Source organism: Anolis sagrei, chromosome 6 (assembly GCF_037176765.1).
Source record: "Anolis sagrei isolate rAnoSag1 chromosome 6, rAnoSag1.mat, whole genome shotgun sequence".
In the NCBI taxonomy this organism is placed as follows: domain Eukaryota; kingdom Metazoa; phylum Chordata; class Lepidosauria; order Squamata; family Dactyloidae; genus Anolis; species Anolis sagrei.
Window position 1 is genome coordinate 57,762,932 of NC_090026.1, and position 19,041 is coordinate 57,781,972.

At 38.5% G+C, this 19,041-nt stretch overlaps 1 protein-coding gene across 10 annotated transcripts in view; it reads left to right on the plus strand.

Annotated features, from left to right (window-relative positions):
- FHOD3 (formin homology 2 domain containing 3) overlaps positions 1 to 19,041 on the plus strand; it is a 496,353-nt gene that overhangs the window by 286,543 nt on the left and 190,769 nt on the right. For 6 of the 10 annotated variants that reach the window (XM_060781410.2, XM_060781412.2, XM_060781413.2 and 3 more), the window contains exons 10-12: positions 2,551 to 2,789; positions 3,953 to 4,048; positions 4,913 to 5,275. In XM_060781410.2, coding sequence (XP_060637393.2) covers positions 2,551 to 2,789; positions 3,953 to 4,048; positions 4,913 to 5,275 — 698 coding nt within the window. The remainder of the gene's footprint in view (positions 1 to 2,550; positions 2,790 to 3,952; positions 4,049 to 4,912; positions 5,276 to 19,041) is intronic. The other 4 variants (XM_060781419.2, XM_060781420.2, XM_060781415.2 and 1 more) reach the window with 3 other exon arrangements.

Here is a 19,041-nt window from a genome sequence, read left to right on the forward strand (position 1 = left end):
TTCTGTGTTCGGGGCGTTCACTGTCAGTGTTGTCCAGCAGTATCCGTATGTTGCATGTTCAAAAGTTCATTTTTCTTTTTTGGCCACAGGGTGGTGACCCCACTGGACGTGGCAGTCCATTCAGGGATAAGAGAGGCAGACTTTGTTTAGGACACCTTTTCTAGCACGTTCCCCATGTGGGGTGAGCAGAGTGGATCCTAGAAAGAGCTGCTCAGTCATGGATACAGCTGCTGAACTACTCAACTGCCTCGGACCTTGAGGTAGAACAACAGAGTCCGTATCCACCATCCATGTGCCAGTCTGTGACTAGGGGCTTCCAGATTTCACAGTCCTGCCCCTGTCGCCACTTGCTGATCGCCGTGGGGGTTTTGTTGGTTTGTTTTTATTTTTTTCTTGGAAGACACTTTTGTGTGAGTTTTTTTTAATATGTGGAGATCAGTGCACAGCTGATCAACACACAGTCTTCACAGAGTGAGGTCCCATCTAGTGGCATAGTTAACACAACGACCATGGCTTCTCAATCTGTTGCAGTCTTCTTCTGCCTTCACAGCCGTTGTAACATGTACCATGTTATCCTCCGCCTGCTCCGCTGTTGAGGTCTTTGGGTCTTCAGACTGTGCTTCGTCTGGAACCTCCCCTGTGGCCGCTCCTGAGAGTGCAAACTCCAGTTGTTGCTCCCGCAGATTCATTGGACACGCAAGTCCATCGAGGGGGTCTGATATACAAGCACCCAGGCCATTCAGGACAATTTTATACCTCCCTGCTACTTGTAGATACTAATTCAGCTACAACCTACAATGTTGCAAAGTTTTGTGCAGCAGTGTACAAAATCCATCAGGGGATGACTGGTCCCAAAAGTTAACTGTATATCCAGTAATCATCTTCCTTGAATCTATAATTTGTTGATAGACCTGTGCATTGTATGTTTTTACTCTATTTCCCTTTCCATTCCCTTTTGTGCTTCAGTATTTATATTTATATTTTAATGTACTAAACATACCAAGTTTGTATGAAACTGTGACTTATTTCCTATGCTGGTCTATGACCAAAATAAATTATTTGATTTGATTTGAAAAGATTGAAAGCCCCAATAGATATTTTAAGGGAAAATGTGAATTCATGATTATTGGATTTGAATATTAGTATAGTTTAACAGAAATGTAATATACGCTTTATAGAGAAAGAGGTTTGATGTTATGTATTCTGACTCATTAGCTGGGTATGAGCATGGGGTTCGTGCTGAGTCCTAAAACTACTTCTGTTAAACTCACACCAGAAGTATGTTGTCAGATAGCATCAACTCGACTGAAGAGACGTCAAAAAGATTTAAAATGCTTTAATCTAATAATCTTGTGGAACATCGTGCTTCAGCAGGTGAAAAAATGATAATTTCTCAGAAGCTGGGCAGTCATGTTTCTTTTAGAACAACAAGTATAGCACAGAGAGAGAAGGGAGGAGCAACAAACATGGCACTGAGAGAGAAGGGAAGAGTTATTACATCAACTCTAAAACTACAGAAAGCCAAATGGGCCAAACTACAAAGCAAACATAGTATCACAGATGCATGCTGGGGAATGACATTATGGTATATGAGTATAACAAAAGAAAAGATAACTGTAAGTCATTTTTAGATTGTGTAATAGTACTTTATATGCTGTTATAGCACTTTGTGTTTTCTTCTATGTGTGGAGAAATCCTAGGATTTTACTGTCCAGGAAAAGAGAGGTCTTTGATGCTTCTAGCAATCTTTGTAAGAAAAAGTTAGGAAATGTGAGCAGCAGTGGACTGTTAACTCCTTTATAAGGGAATCTGTAGTAACAGGAAGACAACATTTTCGGCTACTATACATAGGCCACAGTGCACTGCTGTTCTACTCCTTCCAGGTGGTACCTCTTAAAATAGGTTCAGCACTGTGGATAACTTTTAAAGTTGTAACTGAAGCCAAGCGCTCACCCACTTCCTCAATTGACATAGGGAGGCACGATTTCTTACAACCAATAGTAGTATTCATAATTTGGCTTCAAAATATTTTAAATCTTAAATTGAATCTCCAATGTTGCTGAGTTAAAGGTTGCCATATAACTCTGTGTTTCTATTCTGTGATTTTTCGCTTTGATTAAGATTTGATCACTGAGCTCCACCCAACTTTTTCATTTGGAAAAGGATAGCCACTGGTGATGGCAGTTTAAGTGATGGCAAGTTTTCATTCTAGTAATGGGTATGACCTCAAATTTACACATCCACCATATATTCAGCCAAACCCTGTTTCAATTTCTAATGCCATAAACCATCTTGAATAATTCCAGGAAGGAAAGAGGACAGAGAGGAGGCAACATGCATTTGATATTGAGAATTTACATATGAGCAGACTGAGTACTACGTACATGTAGGAAACATTAGAAGTGGAGAGTGATACATAGTGGAGAATAGGAACAAACAGATAACCCCAGATGCCGTAGCAGGTGAGACATGGCATACACTTGGATCTCTGTAGAAAATGGAAAGCATTTGGTGTTGTGATCAATGCACATCATTCCACTTCATTTTCAGATGACGCTGCAGCATGAGGATGGGGACGACAATGGTGAGGCTCCTCCTAGTGGCCGCAAAGATCGAAGAAGGGCCAGTCTCGGCTGCAATGAGCGAAGGTGGCTGGAACGTAGGAGGAGTCGCAGGCATTCTGCCCAGAACGCCAAAAGCACTTTATCAGCCCCTGCTAGCCCTTGCACTCAGGCAAGCCCCAACTTTATGATTAGCCATGGGCAGGGCACTGAAGATCTCAGTGAAAAGTGAGTACAAGAAATGGGAGACATTACTTGTGTTTCACTACTTTATACTTTTTTGTTTTATTGTTTGCACATAACAGATTGATATCATATCTGCCTTCCTTTCTGCTTAAAAGAACAATTTTGTGTATTTGTAATTTGGATACATACATATCATCCATCGAGTAAGGTGGGTTTTTTTCTTTCTTTCTGGGTGCCAGTATAAGGTTATAAATGCCTTTTTCCCACTTCAGGAGTTTGAAATCAGAATGGTACACAAGATCTATTCATGTAAATATGCTTTAAACTCAAAATGCCATGCAACATTTCTGCTTGGTTGTAATATCACTGAGAATCTTAATATGATGCTAAATTTTTGATTTTAAGTAGATATGTGCTGTATTTCTCTCTCTGAATCTTGCATATTCATAATTAATAGGAGTAATTTGCAATTAACAGAACACCATTTTAGGAGAAAGTATTATCTAATTTGCAGCAACTTTGTGTGCCACTCTTATTCTGAATTCAGCAACTTAATTGTTATTCATCACATAGAGAATGTTCACCAAGCTACATACCTGCAGAACTCTTATCTCAGGGCTATCTCTCAGTCTATACTGTCTTATCTTCCTCCTCTTTGGATGGATATAACTTATTAAAAATCTGTAATCTTTAATAACTAAAAACAATTGTTTCTGCACAACTATTCAATGTTGTATTCATTTATGCATCTGGGCTTCCCTTTTTCCAAAGAGAAAGGGTAGGAAATGTGCAGAAAGGGGGGAAATTAAACACTTATTGCATGTAGAAGCATCCCACCATAATGAGTGAATAAGCACTTACAAGACTACTGCATCATGTCTTTTACGAGAAAAGTAAAAATAGCATTAAATAGAGGATATACTTTACACAAAATCTATAGTAAAATAGCATAAAATGCATTGGAAGCATATTGTTTGATCAGGGGGGAAAACCTTGCTGTTTTGAGCAATAGAATGGCATCATGCTAAGTAGCATATATTTGTAGTCATTGTTTTGATGCTTTAACTGTTTCTGTCCCCTTTCTTTCCCTCTCTCATTACTGTTTCGATTTCATTTTATTTGATAAAAATGTTTCTTCATTTTATTTCTTCTTGTGTTCTGTCTTTCTATCCATCTGCATGCCTCTTCCCCTTGGTTGACCCTAGAGAGGAGGAGAATGAAGAGGAAGAGGAACAGCCAATCACAGAGCCTAATACAGAGGATGAGGGGGAAGAAGAGGCTACTAGGCAGGTCAAAGCCAGGTATTAGGACTGAGGCCTGTACAAGAGTTGAGCTGAACATTACATTAACTTAAGTAGCTAACAACACCAGTTTAGAATATATATGCTTTCTCTTCATTGAAATCTCTTTTACTAAAATTTGACTACACAAACTCAATTTCTTCATGTATGTACTTTCTTAGACCCAGCCTTATTTTGGCTTCAAGTAGAATCACCTTGGTCAAAGGGACTTAAGAAGTTTTTGATTAACCTGTTCAGTTGTTTAAATTGGATCTAACTATAAATAAGGCTAAAATATTGAACACATGTAAAGATACCTAATTTTTTAACCTATATTATCATTGATACTGGAGCACTGACAGCAGGGTAACTCTAAGGGAGGCACTAAACATATGTCCCTTCCCTTCCACAGAAACTGTAGCAGCACCCTGTGACCTATCCCAGGGACTGTAGAATACCACCTTATTTTAAAACATTTTTGTAATCAAAATAAATGTAATACATGTCACTAAAATGTACTATTTTTAATGGAGTGAGAGATTTCATTATGTTTATATATCCTAAACAGGAACATGGCTCTCCCGCTCCAATTTTAGTTTTTTTTCCTGAACCATTCCCTTTAATTTCAAAGATATTTATCTCATTTAGACATATGAGATATATCAAGGGAAACTAGGTACATGGATGTATCCCATGGGAAAGAGAGTCTGAAGACTATATTCCACCTTCTTTGGTCTCTTAGGCAAGTTTTGCATGTATATGATCTAAAGTTTTTAATTGCTTTCATCATAAGCCATTTATTAAGATCCTTTCAGTAATATCATTTTCTCCCCTTTCCTATTCTGCCTTTTTTTTATTCCCTTCCCACCTGCCTCTTCTATCTAGTGAGCTCCCAGAACTACAGGTGGTTAAATACAGTACACAAAGTTCTGAGTCTTCAGGTACCTCAAGTGTACTTTCTCAGGATGAGAGGCCACCAGTGAGCTTTAGGACACAAAGTCCATCCAGGAGTCCATCAACTTCTGTGTCTGATTCATTTGCTTCACACGATTATAACCTCCCGTCATCAGCTTCCTCATCTGTGTCCATCAACTGCGTCCAAAATGCATCTTCAGTTACTCCGAAAGTGTTTCCAACGATTGAAAAAATGCCTTATGTACCACATAGCCCCTTTCACCTTTTCTCCTATGATCTTGAAGAGCCTTCAACTGTGAAAGAAAAGGAAACAGAGGGAATGAGGGAACACAGGTAGCGGAAATTCTCAAAGTTTCATTATGTAGTCTTCAATACAGTTGCATTAGAGTGTTGATGAAGATATATTTATATTAATTATTATGCAGACTCTTTCTCTTTTATATGTATACTTAAGTCTGAAAAGATTCTCAAATTCTCAGTTAAATGAGGATTTGGGATTATATTGGCCACCCTCTTTTGTCATCATTCACATGTGGAACTTCACAGTTACATAGATCTCTACATACGATCACTCCAAATCATGTAGTCTCTTCTTAGCATTATGGTGTTCACACTGGGTTCTATATAGTGGTGCTCATTTGTAAACGTGAAATCAAAAACTCTGACATCAGCCAGGAGGAATGTAATGCTGTCAATTTGAGAGAGGGGACTGGATCATTCAAATCCAAACCCATCTATGTTCATTGAATTTGATCATAATTCAACAGTTTGCATTCAAAGCCCTTCTCTTAACCAACAGTCTAAAAGACACTTTTCTAAGGTAAGGGGTGGAGAGGCAGCGGCAGCATTAAGCATGAAGTTTGAGAGACTTTCTGTGGACTGGCCTGGACAGCTGGGCAGCGAGACAATTCATTTGGGGTGAAGACTAATATTATTTTAACACTCCAGCTTTAGAGCATTTTGGAAAATCTGAACTGTCTCTTGAAGTGTACTTTATTGTTTTGACAGAGTAGAATGGTTTCATTCATTCATTCACGATAGAACAGTTCTATTTGCAAGGTGCAAATGCAGGTTGAAAGGGATGGAACGGCAGGGCCCAGGCAGTTGCCAGGGTAACAGGAGGCCCATCTACCTGACGCACGCACCGCAAACGCCTCGAGGCGTTCAACCTGGAGGTAGGGAGGATGCAAAAGAAGTATACAAAATGTCATGTTGTGTGTAACGGCAGCACAAAAGTTTACATTCGCTCTGCCCTTTACAATTGCCTGCTAGCCTTGGATTTAAGAATACTCCTACAAGATCCCAAACCCTTACAAAGTGTAGCAGTTATTTGTATGTATGTATTTACTATATTTATACCCCACTCTTTTCACCCGGAAGGTAAAAAATGGAAATGTATTACAATTACGGGGGGGGGGGGGGGGGACACAAAAACGATCAAGAGTCTTGAGAACACGCCTATAAGTATAAATACGTGAGGGGAAGTGATAAGGAAGGAGGAAGGAAGCTTGTTTTCTACTGCCCTGAAGACTAAGATGCGGAACAATGACTTCAAACTACAGGAAAGGAGGTTCCACCTGAACATTAGGAAGAACTTCCTGACTGTGGGAGCTGTTCAGCAGTGGAACTCTCTGCCCTGGAGTGTGATGGAGCCTCTTTCTTTGAAGGCTTTTAAACAGAGGCTGGATGGCCTCTGTTTAAAAAAGTTGGGGGTGCTTTGAATGCGATTTTCCTATTTCTTGGCAGGGGGTTAGACTCGATGGCTCACCAGGTCTCTTCCAACTCTGTGATTCTATGATTCTAAGTACAGACCTGCTAAGAAGCTACACATAGGCATGTGCGAGCGATAGAAACAATGTTTCAAAAGTCATTCCAAAACTGAGGGGCACTAGCATTTCATTTCTAAAGTGTTTCTAAAGTATTGAAGATGCACCTGGTTGAAATATAATTTTGATCAATTGTTAGAAGGAAAATGTCTGTATTGATGGTTATTTTAAAATGTGGTTCAGGGAACACAACACAAGGCAGGTGAGAGGCAAGGCAGGCAAGGCAGGTGAGAGAAAGAGGCAGGACTCTCGTGGGTCCCTTGCTGCTGCTGCTGCCTTTGCCTTTGCTCCTGCGGAAACGGTCAGCTCCTTCACACCACCACCTTTCTCCCATCCCTGGCAGAAAACCAAGTCTAGTGTGTGTCAAGCTCTGTGAATAGGACCAGATACTAGATGGGACAGCCCCATGGTTGCCATGGTGACCATGAAGTCCTGAGCCACTCCTGACAAGGTGGGCTTTACATGGACATGGAAGTTCCCCAGCACTATGAGCCACTGGGACTCTTAACTCCAGACCTAAGATCATCCCGGCTAGCTCAGGCAAGGAGACTGTAGTGCAGCGGGGTCATTAATACACTAACAGAATCCCTATTCCGTCCCGGTCACCTCCTCTTAGGTGGACACATTCAAAGGTGGTTTACTGTGGGATGGGGCACCTATAGACACGGCGACTCCGCCTTCCCGGCTTCCAGATCTTGGCTGGTGCTGCACGGAATAGCCTAGCAGGCAAAGCAGGGTGAGATTAACCACCACCACCCCAAGCCACCTCCAACCAGGTCTCTGTTATGCACGCCAGATTTACATGTTCCTCCAAGATTAAATCCTGGATATTGGCTGTTTTCCGATAGAAATGGGAAATACGATAGCATGGGGAACCCTAACTTTAGTATTCAATTATACATCTTTATACCTCCAGATATTGTGTAGTTTTTTCATAGCTGCCCTTTCAAGCCCTGGACCTTTTTGGATTTCTTGATTGCAGTCCAATTCTAATTAATGTCTGAGAACCAAGGTATGGAAAATCTGGGACTATTTCCATGTCTTCATTGTCAGCTTTAAAGTTATGTTTCATTTGTGGTTGTTATTTTTGTTTTCTTCATACATACACGTCTTTGCATATATTTCTTTCATTTTCTTCATTAATTGTTCCAAGCCTTTGCCATGTTCTGCAAGTAGTATGGTGTCATTGACATATTTTAAAATGTTGGCATTCCGTCCTCCAATTTTCATGCCTCTTCCTTTGAGTTTAGTCTTGCTTTACATATGTTATCATACAAATTAAAAAAAATAGGATAAAATGCAGCTTTGCCCGAGGCCCTTGTCAATTGAAAATGACTCAGTTTCTTCTTATTCTTGGCTAATGGTAGCTTTTTGTCCTGAGTACAGGTTATGCATCAGGATAATTGTTGTGGCACACCCATTTCTTATGAGCAATCCATAGTTTTTCATGATTTACAGAACATTAGGTTTTGCTATAATCTGTAAAGTACAGGCTGATTTCCTTCTGAAAGTCTTTGTTGTAATTCCTTATCACTTGTATGTTTGTAATATGATACCTAGCACTACTTTCTTTCTCGATTCCAGCATGGATATCTGCCTTTCCCACTCCATATATGGCCACAGTATTTATTGTAGAATTTTGAGGGTAACTTTGCTTGCATAGAAATTAAGGCAGTGATTCTCTTCATATAGCAATCTATTAGGGCTGGGCAACCACGGAAAAATTTGTTTCTAAACTCGATTCGTTTTTTGGGGTTTTTTGCGTTTCAATATTTAAAAGAATTCCGAAATTTTTCTTTAAAAAAGTTCGATATTTACGAAATTTTGTAAAATTACGAAAAATACGAAACGAATACGAAACGAATACGAATCGATCCATTAATGGCGGACGCGACCGCGCAATACGCTAAAAAACCTCCATATGGGACAGGGGGAACTTCTGAAGCTTCCCTCTCCCTCTGTTGTTGACTGTTGGTGTGATATTTATAATTTTTTTTTCACTGATTAAACAAACAACAGCTATAAAACTTGCCCCAGACATGTGGAAATAATAACGAAACGAATACGAAACGAATTTGAAGCAATTATGAAACGAATTGAAAAATTCGTTTCGTTTTTTAGATGCTCCTGAATGGTTCGTTATCGCTTCGTAACCAAAAAAAATAACGAATTTTTAAAGAATTACGAAATTACGAAACGAAACTGCCCAGCCCTACAATCTATTGTATCTCCTTTCTTAGGCAATGTTATGTATATTGAGTATTTGCAATCTGTGGTCATCGTTTATTTGTCACCTTTTGCTTCTTTTTTTTTTTAATTGAAAAGGTTTTGAACAACACCAACATATATACAAACAGGGCAAGACATCAAACACAACAAATACCTTACATACAAACATACAGGTTGAGGAGGCTTCCCCCTATATTGTTAATTTACGTATATTTCCTGATTTTGTAATTCATATTTATCTCTATTTAATAATTTTATTTTACATGTATATTATTAAAAGCAGGGTATGGGTGGAGGGGAAAGTTACAAAGGGTGGCCATAATGAAGGAAAAGGGTTGAGAAGGAAGGGGGGGGGGCGGGTCACATATAGGGAAAGAAAGTGATGGGTAGGTGGGGACAACGAGGATGGGTTGGGGGGTACTTCCAGGTTTATCCAGAGTGGTTCAAACATTCTTAACTTTACGTATTAAGTTCAAGTTTCTCAATTTGTTTTTGTTTTTTCCTGGTGTGTTTAAGATAACTGTTAAGTTTTGTTTCGCACCTTGTGACTGGTTTCCTTAAAAAGATACCAATATGGTTATTTGCTCGGGGTATTTAATCCCCTATACTTTCTTTGCTTTCATCTTTTTCTTGGATTACTTTTATATATCTATTGTGTACATCCCATTGTTTTCCTCCTTTATGAATTTTAATACTGATTTCCAGTTGGTTCTTTGAGGTATTCTGTAGTTTTGGGAAATCCTCTGTGTCAAGATGTCCGTGTTTATTATGTCCATTATTTTGCTAGTCCAATGTTCTAGTGTTGGAACTTCTTTAATTTTCCACATTTTTGCTAGGACCATCCTAGCAGCTGTTGTTAAATAGAAAATTATTTTGTCATCATTCTTTTCGAGTTTAAGATTGTGAAGTCCTAGTAATAGAATTTCTGGTCTAAATTCGAATTTTATCTCCAGTATTTTTTCTATCGATCTATGAATTTGTACCCAGTATTTTTTTTATCTTTTTACAGTTCCACCACATATGTAAAAATGTTCCTTTTTCCCTCCCACATTTCCAACATCGGTCTTTTTTTTTGTTCTTATTAATTTTGGCTAGGGTCTCGGGTGTTAGGTACCATCTATAGAAGATCTTGTATCAGCTCTCCTTTAAATCGGTGGCATATGTATACTTAATTTTGTTTTTCCAGATTTTTTTCCAATCTGCTAACGGTATTGATTGGCCTACATCCCTTGCCCAACTTATCATATTGGTCTTCACTTGCTCTGTTTCTGTGGCCCAGATTAGCAGCTGGTCATATATTTTTCTTATGAGTTTTGTATCCGTTGTTAATATGTTATCCCAGAAGGATGTTCTAGTCTCGAAGCCTACTATTTTGTCGATCTGGAAATTTTCTCTAATCTGATGGTAATGAAACCATGAGATAGAGGAGTCTGTTTGGTTTAGTTCTTCTCTTGGTTTTAGTGTTATTTCCTGTCCCTTAATGTTTAAGAGTTGATTGTATGTGAGCCATATTTTCCGCACCCTTTTATTTTTCGCACCCTTTTATGGTGCGCTTCAGTAGGGGTAAACCACATTGGTGTTTTTTGATGTAATTTATTTTTATATTTGTTCCATGTATTAATGAGTGTAGCTCTTATGGGGTGGTTTTTGAAAAGTTTTTCCTTCTTACCCTTGTCTCTCCAGAGGTAAGCATGCCACCCCTTATTTATATCAAACCCTTCCACTGCTAGGATCTTCTCTTTTTTTAATGTCGCCCAGTCCCGGAGCCAGCATAGTGCAGCGGCGTCGTAGTATAATTGTAGCTCAGGGAGGGCTAGCCCCCCTCGCCTTTTGTCATCCACTAGGTGTATTGTGCTCATTCTGTGTTTCTTATTGTTCCATATGAATTTGATGATTTCCTTCTGCCATTTGTTCAACAGTGCCTTTGTTTTCAGAATTGGAAGTGCTTGAAATGTAAATAGAATGTCTGGTAGGACGTTCATTTTTATTACTGCAATTTTGCCTAGCAACGACAGGTTAAGCATTGACCATTTCTGCAGTTTGATTTGAATTTCGGACCATTTCTTTTCATAATTATTTTTTATGAGGTGGTTGTTGTTGGGAGTGATTATTATTCCTAGGTATTTTACTTTCGTACTTACTTTTATTCCCGTCTGTTCTTGCAATTTTTCTTGATTTTCCTTACTCATGTTTTTGACAATGATTTGCGTTTTGTCTCTATTAACCTTCAGGCCAGCTACTTCTCCATACTTCTCAATTACCTTTAGCCATTTATTTATTTATTTATTATTTTATTTACTTTGCTTGTATACCGCAGTTTCTCAGCCCGTAGGCGACTCAACACGGTTCACAACAAGAGCAAAAAGACAATCATAACAGCATACAATTTAAAAACCATTAACAGCATAGTATACAAAGTAATGACACATCAATACAACACCTTAACGTCTCATCACTAGAATCATGATCCAATTCGTCGTCCGTAATTCCGTTCTTATATTCATCATATTCCTTGCACTGTTTATCCGAATGCCTGTTCAAACAGCCAGGTTTTTAGTTTCCTTTGAAACACCATTAACGTAGGAGCTGATCTAATATCCATGGGAAGGGTGTTCCACAGCCGGGGGGCCACCACAGAGAAGGCCCCGTGCTTGTGATGCAGGCGGGATCGGGAGCAGGGCCTCCCCAGAAGATCTTAGAGTCCTGGTGGGTTCGTAGGCAGAGATACGTTCGGATAGGTAGCTTGGGCCCGAACCGTTTAGGGCTTTATAGGCCAATGCCAGCATTTTGAATTGAGCCCGGTAGCAAATCGGCAGCCAGTGGAGCTGGTGCAGCAGAGGGGTTGTATGCTCCCTGCGCTCCGCTCCTGTTAGTATCATGGCTGCCGAGCGTTGGACTAGTTGGAGCTTCAGAGCCGTCTTCAAAGGCAACCCCACGCAGAGAGCGTTGCAGTAGTCTAGACGGGATGTAACCAGAGCATGGACTACCATGGCCAAGTCAGACTTTGTTAATGTTGTTAAGTGGATCCTCCACAAAGAGCACCACATCGTCCGCAAACGCGCGTAATTTAAAGGAGTGGCCTTTTATTCTTAGTCCTGTTAGTTCCGGGTTCTTTCTTATGTTGTTGAGTAGGGTTTCTAAGGTTAAGATAAATATCAGGGGTGACATCGGGCATCCCTGTCTTGTCCCCTTCATTATGGGGATGTCTATTGATTGATGTCCGTTTATCATTATTTTTGCATTTTGATCGTTATATATCGCTTCTATCGCTTTTGTAAATTGGTATCCTATATCCATCTCCCTTAATAATGCCCTAATAAAGTTCCAGTTGACCCTGTCGAATGCTTTTTCCGCGTCGAGGAAAATTAGGCCTACTTCTTTCTGTTTTGATTTTTCGCAATAGTCTATGATGTTTATTACAGTTCTTATATTGTCTCTTAGTTGGCGCTTCGGTAGGAACCCTGTTTGATCTTCCGCTATTCTGCTATTTAATAAGTTTTTTAGTCTACTGGCTAGAACTTCCATGAATATTTTATAGTCCACGTTAAGTAACGAGATGGGTCTGTAGTTTTTGACCGACGTGTTACTCGTATTTTCTTTGTGTATTAGAGAGATCGAAGCAGCTTTCCAGGACTCAGGGATTTTACCTTTCTCTAGTATATTGTTCATTACTTTTTGCAAGTGTGGTGCTAGAATTTCCTGGAAAGCCTTGTAGTATTTGGTGGTGAAACCATCGGGCCCTGGTGCTTTATCAGCGGGCATATTTTTTATTATCATTTTAATCTCCTCCTGGGTGATGGTTTTATTCAAACTTTCCCTTTGCTCTTCTGTTATACGTAGAATGTCTTGTTTTCCTAGGTATTGTGAAATTTTTTCCTCCGACACCTTTTCATCCTTGTATAATTCTTTGTAATATTTTACAAATTGTTCCATGATATCTTTTGTTTGGAAATAACTTGTCCCGTTCTCCTCTATTTTTGTTATATGTTTCTTTTGTCTTTTTATATTTATTCTTCTCAATAACCACTTTCCGATCTTATTCGCATTTTCAAAATGGTATTGTTTGACAAATTTGAGTTTCTTTTCTATCTCCTCAATCTGAAGGGTGTTCATCTGCTTCTTTAATTCTAGGTGGTGCAGGATTTTTTTGTTGTGTGGATTTTCCTTCGCTTGGGTTTCAAATTTGGTTATTTCGTTGAGTAGTTTGTCACATTTAGCCTTTTTAAGCTTTCTCATTCTAGCCCCCCGTTCGAGGAAGTGACCTCTCAAGTATGCCTTCTTGGCATCCCACACAATGTCTATGGGTGTTCCCTTTTCTGCATTGAGTTCGAAATATTCCTTTATTACTGAGTTGGTTTTCTCTAGCTGGTTTGGATCTTTTATGAGGTCATCCCTCAATTTCCAAGTAAACATACTATTCTCTTCTTGGTGTATGTCTATTATTAGCTCTAACGGGGAGTGGTCAGAGTTTATCATGGGGAGTATTTTACATTTCACAATGTTGGGTATTAGTGTTTTGGATCCCCAAACCATATCTATGCGGGTCCATGTTTTGTGTCTGTGTGAAAAGAAGGTGAAATCTCTTTCACCTTCGTGTTGGAATCTCCATACATCTTTTAGATCTAGGTCGTCTAGTAATTTTTTAATTTTTTTGGGTAATACTCCCAGTTTTTTAGGGTTTGGTTTTGACTTATTGATGGATTTGTCCTTTAGTGGGTCTAGCACTCCATTAAAGTCTCCTAATATTAGTAGATCTTTGTATTCCTGTTCCTCTATATATCTTTTCAATTTATTAATAAAGCTGTCTTTGGTTGAATTCGGTGCATATATGGAGCATACTAATATATCTCTGCCTTCTATCTCTATTCTTATACCTAGTATTCTTCCCTCCTGGTCCTTGAATATTAACTTTGATTGTATTTTTTCGTTTATGTACATTACGATTCCATTTTTCTTTTGGGGACCTGCTGTATAGAACATTTTTCCCAGGGTGTTTTGCTCTAAAAATTTACTATGTTTTTTTGTGATGTGTGTTTCTTGCAACGAAATAATACCATAATTTCCTTTTTTTAATTGGTGAAATATTTTCTTTCTTTTATTAGGGGAGTTGAGACTGTTAACATTGCAACTATATACTTTGATTTTACAGTCCATCATTATTTTTGTTAATTTCTTCTACATCGGTATCCTTCCTTGCTTCAAATGGTTGGGGTGGGTATAGCTTCGGTGATTTCTCTCTGGCTCTCTTTCTTTTATTTTCATATTCGTCTTCTTCACGTTCTTCTGAAGGTCCTGGTGCTTCATCGTCCACTTCTGGCTTTTTAGATTGTGTTGCACCGTTCTTCTCCCTTTCTTTGATCTTGTCCTCTTCCTTGTGCCCTTCTATTTTAATTAATTTCTCCCAAAATGATCTTGCCTTTGGTTCGGAAGTGAGCCAATATTTGGTTTCTCTCCATGTCACCATTATACCCTTCCTTTTTTCCCATTTGAATTTTACATGTCTCTTTTTTAATTCATCTGTCAAAAATAGTATTTTCTCTGCCTTTCCAGGGCTGAGGAGGGTATTTCCTTTAATATTACTATTTTGTTTCCTTTGTATAGTGTTGGTTCCTTTGTATTCTCAATCAGAATTTCATCCCTCAGGGGTTTTTTTGCACAGCACACTATAACATCTCTGGGAGTTTTGAATTTTTTAGAGTATTGTGTTTGAATTCTAAATAATTTACATCTACCTTCCTTTGCCCTCCCTGCCACCCGCCCCCCCCCCCCCCCGCAACAATCCCTACCTGAAGACAACAAGATAGAGTGAAATGTATGAGAAGCAGGGGGCGTGATAGACGCGTTAGACCCCTGCAAAAGACCCCTGCAAAAGACCGGAGTAGCGGGAGGCCCCTGGTGGGCAGGAGCCGTGCTGCGACCTCGCCAGGAAGAACCGCGAGACTTGGCAAAGAAGAACAGCAGAACCAGAGACAACTTAAAAGAAAACAGAAGAGTTAAAGAAACAGGTAACTTTGGGTTTGGGGTCAAGGATAAGGAAATCTATACGGGGGGACAGGGAGGGAGGGGAAGGAGAAAGAGAAACAACCAGAGTGAAGAGGCAAAAAGAAGACAGAGACAAGAAGAAGACAGAAGAGGAAGCAGGAGAAAAAAGTAGGATAGGAATATACGCATACAAACACATCTAAACATATATACAAGTTCACAACAACTCCATAAAAATCCGATATAAAGTAAACCTAATATTAAATACAACTAATAGATACAGCCAGCCAAGGAATTGAATAAACAACTAGCTCATATTCTTATACAAGCACACATACAAAAGGGAAATATACATACATATATACATATATAGGTATATATATATATATAAATATAAATATATAATAAATAAATAAATAAAAATAAAATAAATAACAATATATATCCCAAAAATAATACTAACAATACCCTGGGAGAATGGAGAAAAAAAGGGGGAAAGTGAACAGAAAAAATTCACTCACTGAAGAAATCGGGGTGAAAGATATCCTGAAAGAAATTTGGAAGCTTCAGTCTGAAATTAAAAATCAGAACAAGATACTCAGGGGAGAAATGAATGAAATGAAAAAGGAGATGAAAGAACAAATAAAGACACTAATTAAAGAGGAAATGAAGAACATGGAGATGACATGGAGAAACTAAAACAAGACAATAACGATTTACTAAGAGAAAACAGGGAAATGAAGACAGAACAAGGAATCATGAAAAAGAAAATCGAAAATCTAGAAGGAAAATTGACCTCAACCCAACTTCAACAAGAAGCTAAAGAAAAAGAATATCAATTGAGATTTAGAAACATAAGGAAAGAGGATGAAGAAAAATCAAAGAAACCATGATAGAAATTATATCAAATATCACAAAGAAATCGAGATCAACAACCGAAATGAACCTTTTGCTTCTTATCTGTCCTTGACTGCTTTAAGAGTTTCATCTGTCATCCATCAGGGCTCCTCTCTTTGTTTTTGGTTTGTTTGTTTTGTTTTTGTTTTTTTGGCTGCAGATAGTGTTGTTTTCCTAACAGTGTCCCTCACTTCAGCCCAGTGTTTTAGCTCCTGATCAACTGGGCTTAATAATGCAATTTTATTTTGTATATTAATTGCCCGACTTACTGGGCAAGGCCTGTTGCGGTGGGGGGGGGCTGCCCCTCCCTCTGGCCATGTTGGCAGCAGGGGCTTCTCCTTCCCAGAAGCCCCTGCGCGGTGGGAAGTTTTCCACCACTTGGTTAGCTGGCCAATCAGCGGCCAGCCCCACCCAGCACCTGGCATTGGCCAGGGGCTGGTTGCGCCCTGTGCCCAGCAACCTTAAAGAGGCTGCGCAGGGCCTAGCAGATACCAGGCCTGCTTCAAGTTGTCCTCCCACCCACCTTGCATGTTCATGTTTTTGTTCAGTGTTCCTGTAATCAATAAATTAAGTTGCGGCCATTTTTACTCCATCTATGTGTCCTTGTCATCTCTGGTTCTGCGGGCGGGAGGAGTGTCGCCCATCAACACGCAAATTACCTTTAACTTCTTCAAGGGTGTTCTTAAGGTTGTAGTTTGGCACAATGTGTTTTTTTATTAACAGTAGATCCCGTTTTAGTGTGTGCTTAGCATGTCTATATATTCTGTTTCTTGTTGTACTACATATATCTAGTTTTTCCTCATCCATGCTGCTCACATTCCATGCTCCTGTAATATGTTTTGCGCAGTTTCAGAGCATGTCAACAACCAAACATCCTTTTGGCTTGAGTGCAGTTGCAATATTATACACAGAGCTACTCATAGTCTTTTTCTGTACCACAGTCAGGTATTGAATGTCTTCCGACCTGGGAATCACATCTTCTGGCACTATCTCTTGTTTCATTATGGACTATCTTATCATAGAAAGTTTTCATAGTAAAATACATTCAAATGGGCTTTGCCATGCCTCTTTCTACAGAGTAACAAGTGTTAGCTATGATGCCACAGCCATTGTCTCTGACAAATCCTCCACTAGACACACACCTGTTTTGTTTCAAATTTGTTGCATTTCTCCACATCCCACCTGCCTTTCATCTCATTTTTGTTTATTGTTTTTTTCCAAATATTTTATTGGTTTTCTTTGAATACATCAATACATCAATACCTTCAATAATCTTATATTCCATCCTCAATTCATTACATCAACCAAAGTGTATATATATCTTGTATACTTTTTTCCCCCACCTCTGTGCCCCCCCCCCTTCCGAGCCACTTCAATTTGCATTCTCTTTCCAAAATACCATTTCTTCTTGTGGAGGTAATTTTCCGTCTACTTCTTTTAAGCCATTCTCAATAAATTTTCCCCAAACTTTATCAAAATCGTTTTCCTTCCATACCCCTTTCCTGACTCTTAACCTACATGTCAATTTATCATTTATTGCTATTTTCCATAATTCTTTATACCATTCTTCAATGGTATTCTTGCTGCAGTTAACAGGTTTACAAATTAATTGGAAAAATCAGAAATGATGTTACTTAATTATACAAAAAGGAAGAAGATTTTATGAAACAGGTTAACATGGGAATAAAGATCAAGAATGAAATAAAATATTTAGGAATAATTATAACTAAAGAAATTATATGAAATGGAAGAGGCAAATGTAACAAGATTAAGGAAAGTAACTCAAAAACAATTACGAGAATATGAAAATATAAAACTATCATGGTTTGGAAGGGTAGAGCTAGTTAAAATGAAAATTCTTCCAACGATAAATTTTATATTTAGAATGGTACCACTACAGATATCGGAGGAGGAATTAAACAAATTGCAACAATTAATTAATAAATATTGTAATGGCAATAAGAAAAACAGGTTAAATAAACAGTTTTGGTATAAGTCACAAAAGGTTGGAGGTTTAACACTTCCCAATATTAAAAAATACTATGAAGCAAACAGGATAAGACTAGTTATAGAAGGGATAATAAATAAGGAGGATTTGGAATGGTTGGAGGAAGATTCAGAAGAAGTAGAGGACAAAATTTGTAATATATTTTTAAGGATATAAAAAGGGAAGAAATTAAGAGAATAAAAAACCCAATGTTGAGAAATGTGATAGGAATTTGGAATAGAAACAAGAAAATATTATTATCAGAAAGTTCAACATTAACACCAATAATAATGGATAAAAAATTCCCAAAAATTTATAAAAATATATTAGATAAAAAATTAAGAGAGAAGAGAATAGATAGAATTGGAGATTGGATAAAAGCAAACATGAGGAAAGAAACTATATTGAAAGAATTTAGAGATATTAAACTCTCATGGTTCCATTGTCTACAGTTAGAGCAATGGTTCAAGAATTGGATAAAAAATAATGGGGAAAGAGGCAAACTTACACAAGTTGAACAAGTGATACAAAAAGAAAGAGCAACGGGAGGATACCACAAGCTGAAAGGAATAACTAGCAAATTGTATAAGATAATAATTGATATTAAAGGGGGGGGGGATAAAGGATGTAACATTAAGAGAGATATGGGAGGAAGACCTAGGGATTAGAATAAAAGAAGCAGATTGGGTACAATTATGGGACCAAAGATATTTAAAGAACTTATCGACACGTGTTAAAGAAAATTATTACAAATTGGTCACTGTTGGACTTCATTTTGTTAGTTTTGGTCCATCTCTCTAATCTGTTAAGATCATTTTGAATTCTGCTCCTGTCCTCTGGAGTATTGGCTATCCCTCCCAATTTGGTGTCACCTGCCAACTTGATGGTCATGCCTTCTAACCCTTCATCTAAGTAATTAATAAAGATGTTGAACAGGACCAGGCCCAGGACAGAACCCTGCAGCATTCCGTTTGTCACTTCTTTCCAGGAGGAAGAGGAAGCATTGATGAGCACTCTCTGGGTTCGTCCACTTAACCAGTTACAGTTCCACCTAACATCTATCCAGCTTGTAACTCTATCGAAAAAAGAGATCAGATTAGTCTGGCACGACTTGTTTTTGATAAATCCATGTTGACTATTAGCGATGACCGCATTTGTTTCTAAGTGTTTGCAGACCG